The 20,678-nt window shown below is 33.3% G+C and overlaps 1 protein-coding gene across 1 annotated transcript; it reads right to left on the bottom strand.

Moving 5' to 3' along the window:
* Positions 1 to 13,842: 13,842 nt before the first annotated feature.
* On the bottom strand, positions 13,843 to 15,712 carry LOC108980655 (LOB domain-containing protein 4-like). The gene is made up of 2 exons (XM_018951656.2): positions 15,269 to 15,712; positions 13,843 to 14,579 (listed from the first exon to the last, which is right to left on the bottom strand). Exons 1-2 carry the CDS (start codon positions 15,443 to 15,445, stop codon positions 14,238 to 14,240), a joined length of 519 nt encoding a protein of 172 aa, XP_018807201.1. The 5' UTR covers positions 15,446 to 15,712; the 3' UTR covers positions 13,843 to 14,237.
* Positions 15,713 to 20,678: the final 4,966 nt, after the last annotated feature.

Below are 20,678 nucleotides of genomic sequence, written 5' to 3'. Positions count from 1 at the left end.
TTCCACATATATCATATTCACTCTTTGCCAAAGCCATGGAGAAAACTGGGAAAAAAAAGAAGGGAAAAATCAAAACCAAGGTAAGAAAAGTAACATATTCTACAGAGAATTGCTACAGTCATAAAAAGATCTAACAAAAACAAACTTATAAATTGACATAGTTTCATTTAATAAGTTAGATTTACTTTACAATAAACATAACTTTACAATACAACCCAAATTTTAAGCTTGGACTAAGAGGTCATGTTAGGTCTCTGTTGGTCATGAGAAAATAAAGGATTAATAGACTTAGGCACATATAGCTGGAACTTGCTTGCTTAAAGGCTTATTACCCTACCTTTTGGAATGGATGGCCGACCAAGCCCATTAAGGCTTTGGACCCTTGTAAATTTCGGCCATCAAGTTTAAGGAGACACTTGGCATTCATGCTACATGTTCCTTAGAGTTCCAATAAATCAAAGATGAGGTTTGATGGAAGGAAACCCACGCGTGCTACAAGAGAACCCACCATATTAAGGTTTCAGCTAGCCCAATTATTAATGTTAGATGAAGTGAGGTTTGATTGAGGGGAAGGAGGGGCACACTGGTGGCACACGCCGTTTACACGGCATGACACCATCCATGCCCTAAAAGACACTTGGCACTCATGCACGAGATGGCTCAAGTGTCTCTTAATTTCTCAAGATTTTATAATCATGTGGAATCTTGAAAATAAGCATCTGAGAATAATAAAGAAAGAGATCTTAAGATTAGCCTGGGAGGGGGGATACTCGGTGAAAACAAGAAGGTATCACTTGGCAACCATGCATGTGTATCCCTTGAATTTTCAAGAAGGGTCTAATGGTGGGAAGTATGGAGGTTCGGCTAACCAGGCGCCACATGGCACCCATGTATGGATGTTTCTTACATTTTCAAGGAAGCAATAATGAGGGAGTAAGAGAGAGATTTTGGTAATGGCAGAGTTTGCCACTTGGTGCCATACTCATGTGAGACTCTTAGGTTTCCAAAGAGAATAATCGTGAAGAAGACATTGAGGGTTTCAGCTAGTGCCACCAGCCACACATGCAAGATGTTCTTACGTTTCCAAGGAGAAAAATTATGAGGAAGATGAAGAGGATTTTGGATTTTCAAGGACCAAAGCCACTTGGCAAAAATATTCCTTTAAAGAACACTCTTTCAAATTTTTGTTCCCCATGCCCTAGTCTAGTGTGCAACTCCTCTTCACCTATAAAACTCACTGACTTTGGCCAGCTTTTTAATCATTTTAGTTAGCCTAATGATGAGGTTTCAGATCTTGTTGTCGCTTGTAAGAAATCTGGAAATTTTGAGAAGGAAGAGGCTAGGAGCTTGAAAAAAAATATAAGCAATTTCAGTTGTGCTACCACCCCTTTCCACTGCTCATATTGGTTCTTTTTATTTGACTTTTAATTATTTTTGGTCAGTTATATCTAGGGCAAGAAAGCCTCATTTACTGGTTACATTGATTGGAAATCAAGCAAAGGAAGTGAAGCCATAAAAGCCTATGTCGAGCCATGCTAGCAGCCACACTCTTGTCCATTAATTTTGTGCACAATGCCGGCCATATCACCAATAAGATTAGGTGTTTTTGGTAAGTGGATAATCATGATTAGCCAGTATAATTATGGATGTTAGATCTTGCATACTCTTACAAGAAAGCTGGACAATATTTGAGAATTGGAAGGCAAGGAGTTGGCCAAAATCATTCCTCTAGGATTCCATCATTTTTTGCCGCCCACCTTCACCCAATTGCACTCAAGCATTTAAAACTTAGTAATAGTGCATTTATGAAGAGTCATTAATGGAGCACGTGGGAAGGTTTATAACACTTATGAGGAGTCATGGGAAACTACATTACATTTATGAGCCACTTAGGGAAGCACCAAGCATGCTCTTGCCACCCACTTCCACCAATGGAATTCATGTAGTAGCTTAGTTCTTCTGCTATGAGCTACTTGTCCAACATGCAGTAGCTTATTTCTGCTATGTGCCACTTGTCCAACATGTAATAGCTTAATTCTGCACCCCTATGGAGCCTCAAGGTTAATACAATCATTAGCGGATTTAAGGCCATCAATTGGCAATAAAGCTTAAGCAAGGAGAAAGAAAGCTTGGGTAGGTTTTATTATAAAATCAATCCCTTATCTTCTGTTTAGGGAGGGCACATGAAAATGCCACTTAGTTCCTTGCTTTTCTCTTCCTCTCATCTCTTCTCACATGCATACACAAAGCTCTTGCATCCTCTGATATGAACCCGTGTGAATGGATTCCCTTGAATCCACAATCAATTTGAAAACTCACCCAAGAAAGCCAAAATCAAGCCAATGGAAAATTAGACCCGTTAAGGAACTCGTTTCAAGAACTTAGATTATATGAAAATCTAGACCTGTTGAAAAACTTGTCTCAAGAACCTAAATTATAAGGAAGAACGCCACAACGGTTATGATTTATCTTTGATAAGTTCAAAAGTTCATTCAAGAACAATAGGAGATAAACTCAACTCATAATGAATAAATTCATCAAATTTCATAAACTGATTAAAATGAGGTTGCAAAAAGTATTTAAACCAAAACCTAATAAAAACCGTAGCCAAAATAAATCTCCATCTTCCAAAAATTCCCCTGAATGAATAGTATCGTGGCTACAATAACTCAGTTACAATAACTTCTTGAAACTCTAGTTCAACAAAATAATAATTTTTCCAACATGTCATTGAATAGACACCCCCACTTAAGTCCTCATAATAAACTCAATTATTCTAAACTAATAAAATAAGTCATTTAAATGAATTAAACAAGTTGAAAGCCTTCAAGTGCGCAAACCCTTTAAGTCATGTTGTTGCTATTTTCCATAACTTGTATCAAATGAATTAAAACTGGATCTTCATCGTTCAAGCTCATCTTGAATGTTGGGCTCTTTCTAGACTCATCCCAAGTGGATTGCACCAATCTTTGTATTGTCTCATTGATCTTCTTGGCTCTTAACCTTGTAATTGACCCATCTGGAACTTGCAAATGATCTTTAAGACTAGGTTCATCTTGGTGCCCATCATTGTCTCTCTCCTCAAAAGGAGTCGAACTCGAATCTCCACCTGCATCAAAGGGAAAAATGTTAGTAACATTGAAAATAACAGAAACATAATACTTACCTAGAAGATCCACTTGATATGCATTATCATTAATTTGTTCAATAATTTGGAAAAGTTCATTCAAGCTACTCCTGTCATCAACATGTAAATACATTAAATATAAAGGAGTAAATAGATTAAGTCTATAAACAATCTCAAAAGGTAAAAATTTAGTAGTAGCATGAACACTCCAATTATATGTAAACTTAATGAATGACAAACAATACTCCCATAAATGTTCATGAAACACATCTAAAATCTTCCTTACACCAAAATTACCACTCCAATTATATGCAAACTCAATGAAAGGCAAATGATACCCACTCAAACGTTTATGCAACAAGTCAATGAATGACAAATGATACTCCCATAAACGTTCATGCAACACGTCTAAAATCTTCTTTACTCCAAAATGATCACTCCATTTATATGCAAACTCAATGAAAGGCAAATGATACTCTCGCAAACGTTTATGCAACAAGTCAATGAATGGCAAATGATACTCCCATAAACGCTCATTCAATACGTCTAAAATCTTCTTTACTCTAAAATGACCACTCCGATTATATGCAAACTCAATGAAAGACAAATGATACTACCACAAACGTTCATGCAACAAGTCAATGAATGGCAAATGATACTCCCACAAACGTTCATGTAACATGTCTAAAATCTTCTTTACACCAAAATGGCCCATCAAACCAAATCCATGCACAAGCAACTCACTCATAAGACTAATAAATTCACAAAGTCTATTCTCTTTAAACAAATACCAATCTAGTTTATAAAACTGACCAAACGATGCTTTCTCATTATGCCATACACACTAGCCAAGCCATCATCATTAACATACAATTTTTTATCATATTTAAGTCTCAATAATTTTGTATCTAAAATGATAACAATGACATACCTTCTTCCTAAAGCATCAACCACAAACTTTTCCTTACCTTGTGTGTACTTGATTACATGAGGAAATGTCTCAATGAATTGCACCCACTTGGCATACATTCTATTCAACTTACCTTGTCCCTCCAAGTGCGTCAATGACTCATGTTCTTCAAAGAAAGGTCGGGTAGGGATTGTCGCACCTGACACAAAATCAATATGATGCTCTATCTCTCTAATAGATGGCAATCCAAATCATGACCTCATATTCCTGCAACAAAGAAACAACAACACTAGGCAAAGAGTCGTTAAATTCATCAGTATAAAAGCTTGCCTTAACATAAAAACTTACTTTTGTCTTTCTATTTCTCTCTACAATCTCTATTTCTTTTTCCTCTCGTGGCTCCACTCTTTTTTCTTGACTCTCAGTCACCTCTCTATTTTATTTTTCACTCTCTCTTTCTCTTGATGTTTCGGCCTCATTCTCTTTTTTTCTCATTCTCTTTTACCTTTTTACTATCTTTTTTTCCTTCATTCTCATTCTCCTCTTTTTTTGAACTCTCGACCTCACATTTATTTTTCAACTCATTCTATTTTTTTCTTGAGATTTCAACCTCACCCTCATTTTTTTTCTCTCTCATCTCTCTCTATCTCTCTCTCTCTCCCTCCCTTTCGATCTCACTATTTCTTTTTTCCTCAATCTCATCCTCACTTTTACTCCCTTTTTTTTTTTTTTATCAATCTCATTTTTCAGCTCTGGTTGCTCCTCATGGACCTGTGTTGGAGTTAAAAGAGCAAGTTTGATTTTTTTTCCATCAATTTCAAAACTGTAAAATTTCCTTAACCAATCATGGACCACTTTCCTATCATACTGTCACGGATTCCCTAACAAAATATGGCCAGCATGCATAGGCAATACATCACAAAGCATCAAATCATGGTATTTTCCAATTGAAAAAGTAACTAGCACTTACTTATTTACTCTAACCTCCCCATAATCACTCAACCACTGCAACTTGTATGATTTAGGGTGTTTCAAGGTAGGTAAACTCAATTTCTCAACTAAAGTAGTGCTCGCCAAATTAATATAGCTCCTCTCATCAATGATCATATTACATATCTTGTTATTAATGTGGCATCTAGTATGAAAAATGTTTTCTCTCTACTGCTCTATATCATCCATCCTAATTTATGTATTGAGAGCACGTCTGGCAACAAGAGACTCGCCATACTCTTCATTTTTACACTATGCTCAATACTAGGCTCACACCTTCTCCTATCTCTCATACCTTGCAGATTTCTAATCACTGTTTCTTGATGATCCATCATATCCCTCACTTCACCCAGCACAAAGTTCAACCGCTCAAACTATTGTTGCATGGCTTGCAACACAAAAGATGAGTTATCAGTCATTCCCTTTGGTAATAAGTCACTTCAATGACACATCGTAACGTGCTACAAAAAAAATAATGTCAGTGGAAACCTCACACACTCTCTTATGTGTTTACACTCAAATAATGACACTTCACTTGTGTTTCACTCTTAATTGATTTTTTTCCAATAATAGTCTCACACTCTCTTGCCTTTTACCTCAAGAGTTTTCCCGCTCAAGTTCTTTAAGAACTAGTTAAACTAAATCAAGACAATACAACCTTATTTTATTTCAACCAATAATATAGATCCAAGAAACAATAAACAAGGAATTATTAAAATGACACGAGACTCAAGAAATTTATACGAGGAAAAGACTAATTATAAAACAAGATATAAACTAGAAAGATGTATTCAGCTCTTTTGATGATAAAACTCAATCAACAAATGTATTTCTTTCTCTTTATTGTAACTATGTAGCAACCTTTGAATATGCTACATTTTCTTTTTTTTTTCTTCTTTTTTTTTTTGAAATTTTCTTTTCTTTTCTTTTCTCTAATTCAATTACAAATAGCAATATTCAATTGTGGAAGTCAAGCACACAAGAATTGACAATGAAGTAGAAGAGAAACAATAAAACGACACTCCAAGCAATTGAAAAACTTAAAGATGCAAGAAACCCTAGAATTTTGAAACCCTAGGCAATGCAAATTTTACCCAAACCAAAAACCGTAAGAATTTCGGCAGCCTATTTTTTTTTCCAGCCCTAGAACAATGAAACTCTAGAATTAAATTTAAAGATGTAAGAATTAAAAGATAGAATCATAACTGATTAAAAACCTGGCTCTGATACCAAATGATATGAACCTGTGAGAATAGAATTCCTTGAACCCACAATCAATTTGAAAACTCACACAAGAAAGACAAAATCAAGCCAATGGAAAAATTAGACCTATTGAGGAACTCGTTTTAAGAATCTAGATTATATAAAAATCTAAACCCGTTAAAAAACTTATCTCAAGAACCAAAATTATAAGGAAGAACACCACAAAGGTTGTGATTTACCTCTGATAAGTTTAAAAGTTCATTCAAGAAAAATGGAAAATAAACTCAACTCACAGTAAATAAATTCATAAAATTTCATAAACTGATTAAAATGAAACTACAAAGAGTATTTAAACCAAAACCTAATAAAAATCATAACCAAAATAAGTCTCCATCTTCCAAAAATACCCTTGAATGAATAGTGACGTGGCTACAGTAACTCGGCTACAGTAACTTCTTGAAACCCTAGTTCAACAAAATAATAATTTTCCCAACAAGCCCTTGAATAGGCGCCGCCCATAAGTCCTCATAATAAACTCAATTATTCTAAACTAATAAAATAAGTATTTTAAATGAATTAAAGAAGTTGAAAGCTTTCAAGTACCCAAAGCTTTTAAGTCATGTTGTTGCTATCTTCCATAGCTTGTATCAAATGAATCAAAATTGGATCTTCATCATTCAAGCCCATCTTGAATGTTGGCCTCTTGCTAGACTTGTCCCAAGTGGATTGCATCAATCCTTACATTGTCTCATTGATCTTCTTGGCTCTTGACCTTGTAATTGGCTTATCTGGAACTTGCAAATGATCTTTAAGACTAGGTCCATCTTGGTGCACATTATTACCCTCACTCTTAAATAAGAAGAAAAGCACACAACAATAGTGAGAACTAAGAACTGTTGGTTAGAGCAGTGCAAATAGAGCCTTATCTTTAAGGTTTTCAACTTGGTAGGTAATCTTTCTCTGCATATTTTTTTAATAGATGTTAGAAGGTTGAGTAAGTATTTTAATGGAAGCATTATGTTTGGAAGAGAGTAATTGATTTATGGTGTTTGTGATGGCTATAAGTCTTGGTTAGCAGCATTGTGTTTGGTGTTGTTAGTTGAGATTAAGCTTGATTAAAGTTGAATTTTTATGACTTCAATGGTGTATTCAGATCTTTGTGCAAGCTTGGAACAGAGTTATTGTTTGGATGAAAGGTTCTTGCATGAGATTCAAGGCATTAGAGTTTATAATGCCACCTAGAGTCAATACTTTCACGATTAGTATCTTGGTGATGAATATTGTTGATTTGAGGTTGATTTCCTAAATGTTGGATTTCTATGGAAAATGTGATGCTTAAGGACTCATATTAGGCTGGTAAATGATTTACTTGATTAAGATCTATGAGGAGATTAAGGTGTATAAATGCCATATGTTCAAGAGTATCAAAATGCATGTCTCGGGCAGTGGCGGAACCAGAAATTTGTTATAGGGGGCCGAGCAAAGCTAAAATTATAATAAAATATTTTTTATTCTATTTTTGAGTCAAAATAATTTATAAGATCAAAATAATTTTGTAGATGAGGTTAAGATAACGTTTTAGAGAGAAAACCAACACAATATGAGATAATATAATCCTGTGTAGGTCTGCCACTGGTCTCGGGTTAGCCTTAGATAGAGTATATGGTTCTCTCTTATGGTAATTCGGTTTATTGGACTTGATATCCTGATGAAGGGATCTTGAGCATGATTATGTTTAGAAAAATTAGATTCTTTAATGTTCTAAGAATCAAAAATACAAAGGAAGCAAGGCATATTAGATCAAGTCCTAGTTTTAAGGTTTGATGTTCAAATATATATGTTAGATGATGTTTTCTCTCAGGGTCATAAGTTGCGCAATTTAAAAGGGTGAATACATTTTTGGAGTTTTGTTATAGAGTTAGATAAAGTACTTAATTTCGGGTAAGGTGACTTCAAATGTGACAAGTGTATTTAGTGAATGATTGAGATCAAAGGTTTCTAACGTGGTATTTTCTTTGGCCTAATGTGTGAGGAAACATATTTTGAGCTTGGACATGGGTCTAGAATGGGGACTACATGAAGTTTGTTAAGCTTGGTGAAATTTGAAGTCAGATTGCAATATTGAGAGTCTTGGACTTAAAGTACACTTTCTGAGAGCTAAAGGGTTAACTTTCTTCAAATTTTGGAAGTTTAAATTTTTCAATCCTTTTTGTTTCAATTGAGGATAGAGAAATCCATTATTTAAGCCCAAGGAGATTACACTCTTTGTAAGCAAGGAAAAGTTTGTAAGTTAACCTCTAACTTACTCTTGGATAATATACTTTGTCTTTGTGTAAACTTTGCATTTATATTGCTTGTTTTGTTTAATGAATTGTATATTCTCAAATGTCACAAGATATGATTAATTTCCTCTATCATATGCTTGAATATTCATGATATGCTCAAATAATGCTTGCAAGAATTTTGGTTTAAATGATATGCTTGGAGCTTTTAAGTATTGATATATGCCATGTTGAATCATCATGAGTTATGTCCATGTATATGTACCCGAATGTTCTAATTATTTCAAGTCGTTCACATGTGCATTCTCTACATATTGGGTACAAGTACATGATATGGTTAGATGAAAAGTTGCATGGTTTCATTACAAGTTACATGTCACATAATTTTTTATTATGTATTAAAAGAAAATTTTTTTGCCATGACTCCAATGCTAGGATGGAGGAATATCCTGATGAAATTCTCTTGTCTACTCTAGAGAGATTAAATTAGAGTGGTAATCCTGGGTTGATGAAATACAATAAACAAATTTCGAATAGATTCTTTTTAAAAGATTCTGAAGCGAAGTAGTATCACTTAATGTTAGTGGGTGCAACACATTGTAAATACAGTGAATGCGAATTGCGAACTACTGTATCATATTGTAAGCTCATGGTGAAGGCGAATTGCGAATTGCCTGAGTGCCTCTTTATATAGATGTAGTCACACCCAGTCAAATGGTCGATAATGTGATACGGTAACAAACAGGGAGTCCATGGTTCATAGGGGTAGCTGTGAGGTGTCCATACATTATTATATGGAATGAGTGTACAAGTGATTAAAAAGAAATGACACATTGTCACTTGGTTATATTGTTACTTTGTTACATGGTTACAAGAACAGTATTTTTGAAAAAAGAATCTAGATGGAAGAAAAATGTGTTTTATCAAAGTGCACGTTCATGCTCATGCATTCATATTCATTGTTTACCTTATACATGCTTATGTTATCTCTATATATGTTATTGGCTTAACATGCTGAGATTTTTTGAAATCTCGTTATGGTAGTCTCAACTACTATTATCTTGGAATGGTAGAACTTCTAGTAGGACCAAGAATAGTTAGTTAGAATGATGATCAAGATTGAGGATGAGCTTGACCCGGAGAAAAGAATGGAGTTAGTAATGATTTACTTGGAGATAATAGAAATTAGAAAGACAATTTACTGATTTCCTTTTAGTTAAAGGCTTTTGAAGACAATATATGTTACGTTGAAGTATACTAAGGAGTTTGATACTCTATTATTATGATGTATGATTTGGTTTATGTCTTACTTGATAAAATTTGAACAAGTAATGTATGATTTAAAGTTATGAAGGAAGTTGAGATATTAGTTTTTTCTGGCACAACATTTTATGAAATGACTCATTTTGCTGCAATTATTTTATATTGCTAGAATGCATTGTATGTTAACCACCATGTACGGAGGTATGTAACCTTGTGCTACACGTCCAGATACTTCAGTCACCGCCAAACCCCAAGCAAGGTTGGAGGCATCACACAATCTAATGTACAATATCAAGTTATGTCTTATGTAACTTTCTGAATTAGACACAAATCAATCAGTTGAACCCAAATGAAGCCCTATTAAATGTAGCTACTTTGAGCCTTTTAATGATTTTTTTCCATAGCCTTATGAGCTACATTCAAATAGGCCTAACAAGCGTAAGATTCCTTTACTTCTAGGACAAGGGCTATACATGTATACCTTATTCACAGTGCACAACTAAAAAGAAAGAAAGGTCTGTAAAAGGATTATTGCAATCTAAAAATGATAAAGGCTAAACTTAAAGTACCAACTATCAATGTGTCTTGCTAAGGCGGAGCAAAAATCCGAATTCGCTCCAACTTCGACAAAATGCAATTAGAGTTGGATTTTTCTTCATGTTTCAGTCGAAATCAGAGATGTCGCTAGACCAACTCCGATCCTATACGACTTGATGCTTTGACTCTAACTCCGAAATTGACTCTAATATTGTACATATGTTATAAAAATATGTATCGATATATATAATGATCATATATACTAGTATAGTTATATAGTTATATAACTAGAACTTATATAGTTTAGTATACTTATATAGTTAAACTCAATAATATACTTGTACTATCATATAAATAGACTAATAATAGTTTAGCATATATCATAGTATTACTAGCATACATAATCAAATGTAGAAATAACTTCGGCACTAGTATTGAAATAAGTCTAATGCAATAAGTTAATAATTTTCATGCAATAAGTTAGATTTTTCTAATTTTGAAAAGTAATCATAATTTCGATTTTTGAAACTATTTAAGCCCGCCTTGTGGGCTTTATAAAATAATTTTAAATTTTATCATTAGTCAATATTTTTTAGAATTTTTTCTCTGTGTTGCATCTTTTCTTAATCTCAATTCATAGTTTTCATTGATTCACTAGCCGTAAGGATAATTCTTATTCTGCCTGTTGTTAGTTGGTATCAAAACTTTAGCATTTTCCAAGGGTGATTTATCATTAGTTTTCATGGCTGGTGATAGAGATTGTGGCTGGCGTGGGCAGGTTCTGAATGAGGAAGCCCCTCGCCGTGATTGTATCCTATAGGACATGATGCTTGTAGATTTACAGACGCAGATTGTAAAATTAACCTAGCGTCTAGAGGTGCAAAACCTAGAAGATCATATAGATGACCATGCTTCTGACTTCAATTTCAAGTCCCCGTTTCACAATCGTACTCTATTTTGGGAGCATCGTTCTCATGAGGAACAACAAGAAGACCTAGGCTTAAGAGTTGATTTACCGAAATTTCCTGGAACTCTGCAGGCTAAAGGTTAATTTCGTTGATTTGTTGCATGACGTTGAGTGGATTTACTACTATGAGGAAGATGACTTTGAAGAGGATTTGAGAAAATATGGGGTATCATCGTCCAGATTCTATGTTGATTGTGTTGAACTGCCTTAAGAAGGTGAATCTGCACAAATATGGAAATAAAAGCTTAATATCTTCCTTGGACTGAGGCAATATCAATTGTTTTCCGCTCAATTTCTCTATTTATGTTCATTTTTTCTTGTTAGTAAATATTTGGTTTCAAGTTTTGGAAGTGATTCTGATTTCAATTTGGCAAAATTTTTTAGCAGTATTCTTGTTTATTTATGTATATAATTTTCGTGCATGCAATAATTTAGATTTTCTCATTTTTAGGAAAATCATCATAATTTTAAATTTTGAAGCTATCTAAGCCCGACTTACGAGTTTTATAAAATAATTTCAAATTTTATTATTAATCAATATTTTCAGAATTTTCTCTCTATATTACCTGTTTTCTCAATCTCAATATCTAGAATCAAGCTCGAACAATTTTCGTTTTTGATACCATTGCCTTTTTTTTAATTGTATCTTTGTGCATTGTATTGGCTGTATAGGAGAATTTATGGATCCCCCACCCTCTCCTTTTATATTTCTTTTTTTAGATTAATATAATAATTGCTCTTGAAAAATATATATATTTGTAGTCATAGAATATACAAGCGTCGTGTACCACTTTTGAAAACAAACTGAGTAAATATAAGATCCACATAAAAAGTTTAACTTTTTAATAGTAGATCCCACTATTTTTCAAAAGGAGTACGTAATCTTTACACAACTTATAATTACATCTTGCATTATTCTGAAAATAAATATATATCAATGTGTCTCGGATGAATTAAAAGATAAATCTTGATAAAGTTGCTAATGGTAAAGCCCCCACCCTCTCCTTTAATATTTCTTGCACTATCCAAACGTACTTTGAGTAGTGAAGTATTTTTAAATATTCTGTAAATAATAATAAATAAGTAATACAAAAGTAATAATATAATATTGAATAGAAGTGAATAGTAATGAAAAGTAGATAAAAAATAATAATAAAATAATAAATAGTAATGAGGTATTCTTCTGCTGCTTGGTCCACAGATGAATTCCACTTAAGTGTAAATTTTTTTTTTCACTTTTTTTCATATATGTTTTTTATATTTTAAACTTTTTTTAAAAAAAAATTCACAACATTATTTAAAAATATTTTTTTAATCACTAAAAAAAATAATAATAAGGTGGTTGCTTTCGGCGGCCTTCATACGTGGATTAAGCATAATCCCATAAAGAATATCTGACAGTACCCAAAGTAGGGTGTTTGGTTTTACTGTAGCTGTATCTGTCTCTGTGGGCACGAATGTTCGTGCACGTAACATTTTCCCCTTTTTTTCTTTTTACAGAATATAAATGTCAATATATTCGGCAATGCTATATCACGATTCACGACGGAGTGGCTATGGATCGATAAGGTTGCCACGACGGTCCATCAATGGCTTGATTAGATCCATATCGGTGAAGGGTCTTCAGGGTTTTTGTGTTGAAGTCATATTAGGAAAACTTCAAGCAAAACTATGGCCAAATCGCAAGCCAACTTATTCAATTGGAATGCATTCTGATGGAAAAAGCAAGCTGATTTCATGGGCTACTGTGTCGCCTCAATGAATTTTGCTGAGAACTGCATTATGGGCCTATTTGGTTTTGGGCATAGCCTAGTTATTTTTTGGCATGGGTTGGCTACCTGTCATCCTGTCATTGCAAATTTGGCTAATGTGTTTGCGGTGAAACTCGAGTCCTCTCTGTTTTATTGTCAAAAAGCCATATCAAACAGGGGACAATTTTATTCAACTTTTCTGGCTATGCCTCGTTCAAAGCATGCTTCTAAGTTTTGTGTACACTTTGAAAAGGCTGCGTCTGCTGCTTTCCAAAGCACACTTCTGCTACAAAAATTCAAGAGGCACCAAAATTCAGAGAGAGAGAGAGAGAATGACCAACTTATGTTGAAAATGTTGGGGCGGAAGTTCTCGATGAAGCCAAGATGCACCATAGAGATTGCAGGAAGGACGTCAGGATTCTTGTCAGCAAGACTTTTCATACAAACTTACCATTATCAATTTAATTTCAACATTCTAGTTCTTTAAGTTGAAATCTTGAACATGCACCACCTTTTTATGTAAATGTCACGTTCACTTAAGATATTTTGAGCACATATAAGATTTCATACGTAATATTTAAATCCAATTACGTCATATAAGCAATGTGTTTTACATACCAGTTTGATAATAGAATTTTTCGTACATTTATTCTAACCTTCTATTTCTTTTCCTCCTCTATCTTGAGATGATCTTAACGAATAAATTTCTTGGATTATATGTCGAAAAAAGGTTATCTTTAACGGGCAGAGCGAAAAGAGAAGAAGCAAAGGGGAAAAAAAGAAGTGAAAAAAGCACAATACCAACACTGAAATTAGAGTAAATGCAACCCATTGATGCTCACTTGCTATTAATAATCAAGTCATCACTTAGAATACATGGACTATCCATGCAATAATACTCTGTTCATCGCAACTCCTCATGGAACCTAGCACTATATATTTGCTGACCATAACATATAGATACACATCAAAATCATGTTTATACTATAACATATACAAGTTAACCGATAAAATCTGGTTTCAAACCAAAGCGGGCGAACGGCCTCCGCCACTGCTCCTTTCACCGCCACCGCCAGCACCGCCACCGCCGTTACTTCTACCAAGCAAAGGTATACTAAAGGATATATAGATGAAAATAAAATTTTTGTGGGGGACAAAAATTAATTTAGATATAGAGTAGCTAGGATTGCCCTCTAGAATTAGGGAACTAGCATGACCACAATGATTCTCCCAAGCTAGTCTGATCCACCACCATGTCCATGTCAAAAATGGGCTTGGCTTGTGAACGCATGAGCCTAGATGAAGGGGAGCCGCTACTGCTTGGGCTACCGGGGTGGCCGAGACCGTGGGGGGACACTGACGCAGTCTGCCTCACCCGGAGGTGCACCACCTCAGCCTGAGCCAGAGCCAGTTGGGTCTGGAGCGCATCAATCTGTTGCTGCAGTGAGGATATGGCACCAACGCAACCATAAACAGGGTCACGCACCCTAGCATTTGCTTCATAAACCATGCTACTAACGGCATCTCCTCTCTGGTGCACCGGCAATTCCTAAAAATTAAATTAATTTCGTCACAGCAAAATCCAGTTAGCAAGTCTAAAATGTTCTTTGTTTTTGGAGATAATTACACCATGTGCAGCAGCTAGCTAGATAGCAACTTCTTGTTTGGTCTGATTCTATGTCGTATTTTCCAAGGGGAAAAAAACAAAGGAATAAGGTGGTTTCTTTTGGGGTGATCTAGACACAGACATCTTTTAGAAAAGTTATGGGAAAAAACAGAAGCTAATAATTTTTTTTAGGACTAAGAAACTCTTTTAGGCCTCAAAAACCCTCCAAAAGATTCGGTTTTGCCACTACACTACACCTAAAGGCAACAAGACTCTTCTTGTTATCAATATCTTTTCCCAACACATGAAACTAATGAGTAGTTGGTGAGATTCTTGATAAACACCACCAAAATTTCTCTATTCGCCCCTAATAATTTGATTAAAATATTCAAAGACAGTACAAATTCTCATAATTGGCTTATTATACGTATATCACCTACTTCTAGTACACCCCGTAGAGTATAAGTATATTTGTATACAGAACACACAATGATCTGTATGTCCGTACGTAGATGGGCATATTTTATTGCAAAATCATTACAAAAGCTGGAATGATTTAGTATAAGAAATCGTAAAGGGTATGTTAGAAATCTAGGCAAGAAGTAAGTAGTTCATTGAATGAAGGTAGAAACCTGTAACATTTTGTTGACATTGCTGGCACCAAAAACCTTGTGGACGTTAGCAAACTTCTGGGGCTCATCTGCTGGGAAATAAGGGGCGAAAACACAATCCTGAGCACACCTTCTCCTAAGAAGTTTGCAGGCTGCGCATGGTGAAGGGGCACCTTGTTTCCTGCCACTCTCCTTCATAGTATTTGTGTCCAAGTACTGTACGTCCCCAACAGTCTCAACTGTTTAGGACAACTTACCCTTAGTTTTATAGGGCACACTTTGCCTAAAAGCAAAAGACAATGGTCTATCTATATAGAAGGTGAGAGACAAAAGACAGAGAGAGGTCGTGACAAAGTGTAAGGAAGAAGAAGAAGAAAAAACAAATAAAGTAGCAAGGGAGAGAGAGAGAGAGAGAGAGAGAGAGAGAGAGAGAGAGAGTGATGGAGAAAAGAGAGGAGGGGTCGTGAAGGGACGAGGGGGATGGGATTATATAACAAAGTCGAGCCCAGTACCAGGGATCGGTCCCACAATTTATACAACCCTTTAGATTTTGGTCGACCATAAACATCTCGTCACTGTTTTCGCGCCACTTTTTTTTTCTATGCAATTTTCTTTTCCCGTTTTATGATCCCTTATAATAATGATAATATTTAGTAGGAAATCAGAATCAAAATCGAACAGCTACACGAAAAATAAGGGCTTGACATTAAAGGTGGACATATTTTGTGTTATGTTTAGCACGTTTTTGGGCCAAGTTCTAACAATTTAAATTTTTAGAATTAAGTCTGCAAAAATAGAGAAGAATAAAACTAGAAAAAGGTGGCCTTAGAGCCGGGAGTCAATAGTGCCAAAGTTAATAAAATATTTTAGAATTTGTAAATATTGAGATAATCTCATCCCTTGCAGTACGCTCCCTCATAGGTGTTGAGTCCAAAAGAGTCTATTCATAAGTCGGGCTAATAAGTATATTTGTTTTGAGTTGGGCCTTCATTTTTTATTTCCTTAGTTGCTATTCTCCGACCTAATAAGAAACAGAGGGGAAAATCCCTTACATTTGGTATTTTTTTTAAAAAAAAGATAAATTTAAGACTTATATATATATAAAGATAAAACATATTTACAATCGTGAATTATACAACCGCCATGTAATCGTTTTGAAAAAAATAAATAAAACATATGACCCACATAAAAAAATTAAATTTTTAAATAATGGATCTCACTCTTTTTCAAAACGATTATGCAGTATTTACACACTTCACAGTTATATATAGAATTATTCTTATAAAAAAATTAAATTTTTCAATAAAATTGCTTGAGACTTGTCTAACATTTTTTTTTTTTGAGATTTTGTCTAACATTATTTAAAATAATAATAATAATGTGGATAAAAAACAGCCATTGCAATATCGTTATATTATAGCGTAATTAACATCTGATAGTCCAATTCATTAAAAAAAAAAAACATAATATTAAATATGATTATATCTTTTCAATTGAATGATTAAGTTTGATTAGATAATTAAATTAAGGACAGTACTATTCGATCTATCTCAACGTTAATCATCATTAAATATGGTCTTAAGTTGCTGTTAGTTAATGTTTGTCGCGGATCCAATGCATGGAAAGAAGCATCTATCCTATTTTCCATGGTACGATGGTGTGAACCAATGGACTTACTAGTACTAGTGATCCTTTAACTTTTTTTTTCCTTTTATGGCTAAATGGTGGACTACTTGGGCAGTCAGAATATTATACCAATTACACTTTATCCATCGCTTTTTTTTACACAGCACAACAAGATAATATAAAAAATTTAATTTCTTTCCTTTTGTTTCAAAATAAATTTATTCTAATTCATTTTTCTCTTCTGAATAAATATTGTTAGCAAAAGTAATATATATATATATATATTTCCAATTTGATGTATAGAATACACTTAATAAAGTGTTTGTAATGTATAATTTAATTTAAAAGATAAATTTTAAAATTTAAATCTTACAGATCAAATCTTATAATTTAAATCATACAGATACTGTGCATCGAATTTATTTATTTTCTACATCATAATATATATATATATATATATATATGTATGTAAAAATTGTCATGATATCAATCGACTGGACCCATAAGCAAATGACGTATCGGGACTCTATATTAATCTTTGAAGTGGACACTACTTTAAGATTGTGAAGTAACATGATATCTTTACTGGCATTATCTAGCAATTTCAATGAAATTGCAAGAGAGATTACTGATTGGTCTTTGTAAAAGTAGAGGATCAAGCATAGGAAAATCCTTCCCCCACATGATATGCTTACAGTCGTACTGTAGACTCGTATGAAAATTTCCAGTCTTTTTTCTCTTTTTTTTCTTATCTAAAACATAATTGATCATCGTGATCATTCTAATAAGAGTAATGTTAAATATAGTCATGAAGTATATAAAAAAAAATAGACTAACTTTCTTTTTTTTTTTTTCAATTAGAGTACGTACTTAAAAGAAAAATGAACTTTTATGATCAATTTATTATAACCAAAAGATTATTTACAACCAATTTTAATTGTAAATAGTCATTTTGTTAGAATTAATTGATCGTAAATAAATAATTTTTTTTGTAGTATGCAAGACTTTCACACTCTAAAACTATAAAAAATATTTTTATTATAATAATTGTAATATTCTACTTATATATGTTTTGTTCTTAATTAATGCAAGGAAATAATTAATAAAAAAAATTGACCAAAATCCCTTGATCTCTAGTACCTTTGTTCTATAGGCCAAATCTATAACATTAATCCAATTATCTTCTCTAGCAAAGGGTACTCAAGTATATGTATTATCAGAGTCATCAGGTGTGGTACCCTAGCTACTAGGTATCTAAGATCATGACAGTTTAACTACCGATAACCCCCAAAATAATCCTTCTCGATCTCTTCGTATCTTTATCATGTTGTCTGTATAGAACACATCAGATGACTAACTCCAGTCACAAAATCAGGTCTATTTTTTTTTTTTTTTTTGTACGGTCTTGTTTTTCATTTCTATGTTGTTGTCCGTTTCAATTTTTTGTAGTTCGTATTGTTTTCTTATGTTTGATGTTGCTTTTGTTGACCCGAGTGAGGTTTGGACCTTTAGATCGGACGTAATCCGGGACAAGGCTTTTGAGAGTATAGGGCGATGTTATGGCCGGTGGTTATACGGCCGGGCTGTTGTGGTCTGTATGTATGCTGGGTGCTCGTCCCACCAGAGTTCGAAATGACGATGCTTGTGGTGGGCGTGTCGTCTGAGGTCTCATCAGAGCTTGTAGTCGTGTAGTTCTTAATGTGGTTTTTTTGATAGTTGTTTGTTAGTTTTAGTTTTAAATAAAATAAGAATAGGCTTTGGATTTGATGTCCATAGCAGTGTCCCATACTTTTTTTTCCTGGGAGGATAGAGAGGACCTTTAAGTTCTGTTTTTACAGAGCGCTTTCTCTTTTTCGAGAAAGTTTGATTAGAAGTTAAAACAATGTCCACCGCAAATGTATTTGTGTGTGGGGAAGCTACAGATCTGTTGAGTTAGTTGGCTTATAACTGGATTTTCTGTATATTGGAATTTCTTGTATCGATAAGTCACATTTGTAACTTCAACTTATTAATGAAATGAGTATGTTCCATTCAAAAAAAAAAAAAAAAACTCCAGTCACTACATCTCTTCCGTTCATTGTCTCTTCTTACATTGATGCTCTATCAGAAAAAGCTTCAAAAGTAACGTCGATTAACGGTCTGTCTTTTTTAGTTGTTCAGTAGCACAATTAAGAATGTCATGATGTGGTTCCAAAATTGTAAGAATGTTGTTGCTTTTGCAGCTACCTTAATTCTTTACCTTTGTTATAGTAAAAGAACTCATACATTTTTCAACCTTCAAAATCATAGTAAATATTTTTAATAATTGATATATTTAATTATTTTGGATGATTTTTAAATTGCTGTATTTTCGATAAAATAAATATATCATTTCTGATCAATTTCAACGATAGGCAAAAATCATCGCAAAAAATTACTATTCCCAACAATTTTAGTCCACCGCAAATGTCCAAAAAAAAAAAGACTAAAATGACATTTCTGTTTATTATTAAATCATTGAGAAAAGTCAATTGCGACGATATATATCATCGCAAAAGATTAATAAATTGTCGCAAAAGATTAGATATTTTTTTCCAGCGATTATGAATTATCGTCGCCATTATGTATTCCCAACAGATTATTGTCGCCGAAATAGATCTTTTGTGGGGATTTTTTATCGCCTCAAATAAGTTTAATGGACGAAAAAAAAAATTCCTAGCGAATTTTAATTAAGTACCTAAAGGTTATAAATGATTTCAATTCAATAAAAATGAGTGTTGCATTTAAAAAAAGACGATTATTTGTGACGAATGATTTATTTTTTAACATCTCAGCTAATAGTTCTGACCTATTTTTTAAGTTTTTATAAGGTCAAAGTTCGATCTGGTCTTCTAAATTTTCATAGTCATATATATGCAGTAGTTGGTGCAATCAAACAGTAATGCCATCCTAATTCTGAACTATGATCTACTGAAGTAGTGTATAGAATATTTGCCCCAACAAGCTAGATAGGTCAACTCTTAATTTTGAGTAGTTGAACTTGTAGCAATCGTTTCAGGTTTTAGCTAACCTAAAATTCTTGACAACTTATCATGTTGTCTATTCGAATCCGGTCCCCATGTTAGGAAAAAAAGAAAAAATAAAAACAAGAGAGTGGAATATTGGTAAGACATAAATTAAACCATTCTGGGTCTTTAAAAGTGGTAATTATTAGTTCTTATGATCATGTTCTTCAAAGTTTCAATTTTATATATATATATATATATATATATATATATATGTATAAGCTTTGAGTGGGGTGGAAGGTAAAGTTCATTTTGAAATAGATTTTATATTTAAATTAATCATATTTAGATCCAATATGAAAAACATTGTTTTTCTAGTAAAAAATGTTTATTTGCGATTATAAATGACTATTTGGGTCGAGAATAATTGAAAATGGTTATTTAAGGGCTCATTGAAATAGTGAGATGAGATGATTTTAGATGAGTTGAATAAAATATTATTTTTTAATATTATTATTATTTTGAGATTTGAAAAAGTTGAATTGTTTATTATATTTTGTGTGAGAATTTGATAAAATTATAATTATGAGATGAGTTGAAATGATTTTTGTATCCAAATTCGTCACAAATAATTATTTTTTTTATAAGATTTTTTTGTTTTCTTTTTTAAAGAAGAACATTGAAAAACTATGAAATGACAAATATTGGTGCATAATGTTAGAATCTACTTCGTTCAAAATATGTAAGATGTAGCTATATATATTATCTGATTTTATCAAAAAGCACTAAAAAATAATTTGAAAAATAAAAATAAATAAAAA

The sequence above is a fragment of the Juglans regia genome, chromosome 4 (assembly GCF_001411555.2).
Source record: "Juglans regia cultivar Chandler chromosome 4, Walnut 2.0, whole genome shotgun sequence".
Classification (NCBI taxonomy): domain Eukaryota; kingdom Viridiplantae; phylum Streptophyta; class Magnoliopsida; order Fagales; family Juglandaceae; genus Juglans; species Juglans regia.
This window is presented reverse-complemented; position numbering and strand designations above follow the sequence as displayed.